At 48.9% G+C, this 5,557-nt stretch overlaps 1 protein-coding gene across 1 annotated transcript in view; it reads right to left on the bottom strand.

Moving 5' to 3' along the window:
- Positions 1-5,557, bottom strand: part of LOC101981989 (HHIP-like protein 2) — a 23,282-nt gene that overhangs the window by 1,615 nt on the left and 16,110 nt on the right. The window contains exon 6 of the mRNA XM_013346655.1: positions 2,892-3,123. Within this exon, the coding sequence (XP_013202109.1) occupies positions 2,892-3,123 (232 nt within the window). The remainder of the gene's footprint in view (positions 1-2,891; positions 3,124-5,557) is intronic.

Here is a 5,557-nt window from a genome sequence, read left to right as displayed (position 1 = left end):
AGGGTGGGAGGGAACAGAAGGAGGAGGCACTATTGCCACCACCATTTAACACAAACACGTTGCCCCAGGAACATAACGGCTAGGCCACTGGTCTTCTAAAAAGCACAAATTGTGTGCAGAGACCTCTGTTGCCTCCTGCTGTTTAACCCATGAGGAGCCTGTCCTGGCTCTCTAAAGAGACATTTGTTACACACGAAGAAACTGAAGTTCAGAAATGTCAAGTCACTTGACCGAGGTCATACAGCTAGGAGCAGCAGAGCAACCAAGGGAACCAGGATCCCCACCCCAAAATGAGAATTAGCACCCAATCCAGGACCAAAAGTTCTAGAACAGTCTCAGCTCTCAACCGCACTCTACAGTCCGCCAGAACTGTCCCAGCAATCTGTCTAGACTGAGACCTGCAGATAAGAAGGTCTAACTACTCTCTGTAAGAAAATCAACCCAACATTCATGCTGGGGGGTTGTACTTCAGGGCTGAGAGTTTCTGATCATCCATTTACAAGATTAAGAAGAAAAAAAATTATCAGTGATTTTCAATTTTGCCTTCAAATAGAATCATATCAAGGTTTTTTCAAAAGGAATGACTAAACCACACAGTAGCTGAAAGGGACTCTCGGGGACCCGGGGACACTCCAGTGTGCAGTTAGAATTAAGATCCCTGAGACATCCTGGTTCCCAGGCTGAAGGCCACTGCCACCTCACAGGCAGTCAGGACACACTGGGATGCTCTGGTGGGAATGAGTAGCTGGGAGACTTCCTGGAGCTTTTTGTGGTCTCGGCTGCTCTCCAGTCCATGAAAAGACCGTCAACATCTCATCAGAGATGAGACCACGAAACATCAGAGTCCACTGTGGCTCCAGGTAGGGGTAAGCCCTGGGAACGAGGACAGCAGCCAGAGCTTTGTTCTAGCCCATGGTCTTGCAGGAAACAAGAGAGCACACCTTTCTGAGAATGGCTCACGCCTCTCTTCCAGCTCCCAGAGGAAGATTCTCTCCTCCCAGCTCTCCCCTCCTAGCTCTCCCCTCCTAGCTCTCTCCTCCCAGCTCCCGGGAAGGGGGAAATGCCCACTCATCAGGTATGCAGAAGCTGTTTAGGCCACACCACTGGAACTATGGACCTTTTCTGTTCCTTCCAGTGCCTTCTGATGTCACTGTTTGTACAAGTGGCCCTCCTCCAGCAGGATGGCTTCACCTAGCACTTGCAAGAACAATTAATAATAAAAAAATTCCATGCCCATTTTCTCATGTATGCTTCCTAAGGACCCACACAAAATGGTTCCATCATCATCTTCTTCATCTTCCAATCACACACACACACACAAAAAAAATCAGTTAAAGGGGACAGTAGAACACAGGCAACATGAAAGAGAGAGGTGCAATACAATAAGGGTTAAAGACTTACATGGGGAGCTGGAATGGCAGGGAGTGGATTAGCCCAAAGTGTGGATACATGAAGAAGCCTAATTAAAAGCCACTAATTTTAAGAGAGAGAGAGAGAGAGAGAGAGAGAGAGAGAGAGAGAGGATAGATATTGAACAGAAGTACCCCACATGAGTGAGTAATACTGTTCCCAGAAGACATGTTATTAAATGAAAATCTCAATGCCAGGCAGGCCGTACCTCCCTATGAGTTACTGTTTAAGGAGTCCCCAGAGATACCCAGAACAACACAGCCCATTACTGCTGCTCCTGGTTGCCCACCATAGATAGATGGTCAGACCCTATTGCTGAAGACACCCCTAACTTTCAGTGTTCAACACAGAGAGCAAGAAACTCTCTTGGCTAGCGTGCATAGTGCCTGAGGTGCGGTGCAGGCCTCTGGAGGAGAAAGTCACCAATAACCTGATAGAGCTGTGACCCTTGCCTGCAACAACACTGATTAGACCACAAAAAGAGCCCCCTGGAATTTAAGGGTACAACAGCTAAGCAGGTAACCAATCACTTTCTGATTGGATGTGAGGCCTGCCCCACAGGAGAAATTTCATACCTGGAACTGTAAACCTGAGCAAAAGCCCATGCTGAGGAGATTATAGGCCCTGTCAGGCAATATGGGGTATTTCTTTCTTTTTTTTTTTTTCCTTGCTAAAGGGTCCTACTATCAACTATCAAACACCTTCTAAATATGCGTGTACCAACAGATCTGTGCTCCTTTCGGCTTTGGTCAGAGAAGCTTCCTTTGGCCGTGGATGGTGGTTCATGTAGAGACACATCACAGGTCAGGGTGCTGAGTATAAAACTGAGGGCTCAGCTGTGGATGGGTCGTCTGTACCGACCTCCCAGAATCCATTGCTCCGGGAACTTCAAAGAAGGGACAGACAGAATGGAAGAGCCGGCAGGGGAGCTGTGGAACGCTGACTTTTGGGTCTGGCACAGCTGCCCCGTGCATCCGATCTCATTAGTTGTGGCTATCTGCTCACGTCCTACTGGAGGAACCCCCACTCACGTGCGCTCAGGCAGCACTAATTGAGTTCAGGGGGTAACTGATAAAACAAATCAAAACAGAGAACTCCAACCTGAAGCTTGTAGGGGAGGGGTGGAGGCACTAGAGGGAGCTAGAGGGAGTCAGTAGGAGAGTCGACATAACCGACAGTTGCGCAAGCATATGGAACTCTCCAAGAATAAAAATATCATTTAAAATAAATAAGCGAACAAAAAAGATTTAATGGGAAAGAGGTTCCTACGATGTTAGCACCTGGGGCTGCTTCTACAGATATACACATGAATGCCAGGCATTCTTACTGTATTTTAGAAGTGACACAGGAAAAAAAGAAATCCTGGAATTCAACAAAAGCGAGAAGAGGCCCAAGGGGTTGGGGTGGGGTGTGAGTGTACGACATACTGGTGAGTCAGCTCCTCCCTCCCTCTCCCTCTCTCCCTCCCCCTCCCCCCTTACCCCCCTCTCTCTCCTGGAAGGCAGACCTGGATGCAAACTTGACCTCTGACTGTGGGAAGGCTCCAGGCCTGCAGTTGCGCAGGTCTGCCAGTGGGAGGCGCTGTGGCGCCGCTCCGGCTATCTCTGCCGGTGGCCTTGGGAATGTGGCCACAGGGACCTGGACACCACCCTGGCTGTGGCCGACGCGTGGCAGCCTCAGTCAGCCAGCCCAGCCTGGGTCCAAGGTCCTGTCCTGCGAGAAGGCAAGGGCGGGGGAGGGATTCCCAAGATGAAAGTTCTCGACTGCTTTGTGGTCACAGCCAGTCTGTTTTCTTGTGGATGCTAGGATGCCCTGTGCGCACAGGCACTTGGGGTAGAGAGCCAAGAATCTTTTCTAAACTCATGAATTTTCCAGACTTTGGATTTTTCACCCAGATTTCGGGGCCAGGGCCAAATGAAGAACTGTGTCTGGGACAGTCAGGATACACAAACTGGAGGCTTCTTGAAGTGCGTCTGGTCCGACTGGAGATGAATAGAAACAAACATAACTCCCTTCAGAAAACTTAGAACAAAGGAAGAAGGGAATGTAAGCTATGTTGCTAGAAAGGCTTCACGGCTTAGAACGCTTGAACATGCTGCTGGCTTGAATAAAATGTCTAATTATAATTCATGTCCCCTATTTTGTTAGTGTGGTTTTAGCTTATCAAAATGTAATGCTATCGTTTGGAGGCTCAACTTACTAAACCTGGATGGAGGTGGGCGGTCCTTGGACTTCCCACAGGTCAGGGAACCCTGATGGCTCTTCAAGCTGATGAGCGAGAGGGACTTAATCAGGGGAGGGGGAGGGAAATGGGAGGTGGTGGCGGGGAGGAGGCAGAAATCCTCAATAAATAAATAAATTAAAAAAAATTTTAAAAAAATCTAAAAAAAATTAAAAAAAATGTAATGCTATCCAAGGTGACGCAGGAACTCTGTGAATCCATTTACCAAAAACGGGAAGAGGAGGAAAAAAGAGGGTTTCCAAGAAACTTTACGTATGTTTTCCGGAGCCACCAGGATTCGTGTGCACTGCTGTGACTAAGACACACAGGGGAATGGAGCCCACTCTGTATGACCACTAACCGCTCTCTTAGCCTCTGGCCTCCTGTTAACACCCGTATTTTAACCTCTTCAAATGTCTTCTTAACACCCCAGCGCTGCTTCATAGAGTCCTGCCCTGAGGGCGCAGCCCAGCACCCAACTTCGCCTGCGGAGAGGTCTCTCCTCAAGGCCACTGTGGATGGCAGCACGGAGCACTGTATCACAGCAGCTGTCCTGACCAGACCTTATCCTTCTGCCCCTGTCGCCGCCCAGCCCCACCGCTTGATCTGCAAGCACCAGCACATGTGTTTTATTGCAGATGTGTTTTTGTGGAAAGGCTGGGGAGGTGCAGCGTGAGCCAGTGTGCCTATGGCAAAGAAAGAGGCAACTGGTTTCTATCAGAAAACAAACATAGCAAACAGACAAAACAACAACAACAACAACAACAACAACAACAAAAAACAGTCCAGAGTACATTCATCCCATCTAGAGCAGAGCCCACTTAACCCCTAAAAGTCTTTTAGAAACCACTGTACTATGCTATAAAGCCCTCGGCCACCATAGCGTGCTATGCTTGTCCTCTTGAAACTCAGCATCCCTCAGTGTTCTGGGTGTAATTCAGGATTTGGAGAACTGCCAGAGCCTCACTTCCTCTCTTAGTTTTTCTTTCGTGTGTGTGTGTGTGTGTGTGTGTGTGTGTGTATGGATTTTGCCTGCATGTGTATATATGAACCACGTGTGTACCTGGTTCCTATAGCAGCCAGAAGAGGACATTGGATCCCCTGGAACTGCAATTAGAGGTGGCTGTGAGCTGTTGTGTGAGTGTTGGGAACTGAACCCACGTCCTCTGGAAGAGCCGCCACTGCTATTTTTCAGCCATCTCTCCAGTGCCCCACGCCCCCACACACACACTTTAGTTCATAATTCCTCCTGTGGTTAAGAAGTCACAGCCCTTCACTGAGGCCCTCACAGAGGAAAGTGTACTGTTTTGAGATGGACCATTGGCTGACTGCCGTTTCCTCACTGCCAAGTCCAGTCAAACAAACAAACAAACAAAAAAAAAACACCTTCCTATCTTCCACAGAGATGTACAACAAGGCTAAGAAGTGGGGTCAGGAGATTTCAAGGCAAAGCATAGAGAGTCAGCAAATCAGAGGACCCCAAATGCAGTGCACTTGTGTTTACTAGCCATTGGCTGAGCCCAGATACTGGGAGCTGGGGGATCAGAGTTGAACCTGCTTGTCTTCGGTGCGTGAGCTTCTGTCTGGAGGAAAGAAAGGGGCCATCTATCTTCCAGAGGGCTTACTTAGGAGCCAGTCACTTACAGACAACGGGAGTGTGGAGTGGGCTGCTTAAGCAAGCTGGCTGGAACAAGCTGGATTTCCCACTGCCAAACACTGAGATCAAAGGATGCATCAGGGGAAGCCAAAGTTGATTTATTACTCAGGGTGAAGGGATGTCAGATGGGATTCCAGGCAGGTATGCACACAAGAGCAAGCCATAAGCCAGGTGTGGGGTCGTGCGGGCTGTGGTCTCGCCACAGAAATGCTGCCCACAGACCAAGCTCCTGTGTTCAGCAGTCAGCAAGATTTCCCAGGAGAGAAAGA

Source organism: Microtus ochrogaster, chromosome 6 (genome assembly GCF_000317375.1).
Source record: "Microtus ochrogaster isolate Prairie Vole_2 chromosome 6, MicOch1.0, whole genome shotgun sequence".
In the NCBI taxonomy this organism is placed as follows: domain Eukaryota; kingdom Metazoa; phylum Chordata; class Mammalia; order Rodentia; family Cricetidae; genus Microtus; species Microtus ochrogaster.
This window is presented reverse-complemented; position numbering and strand designations above follow the sequence as displayed.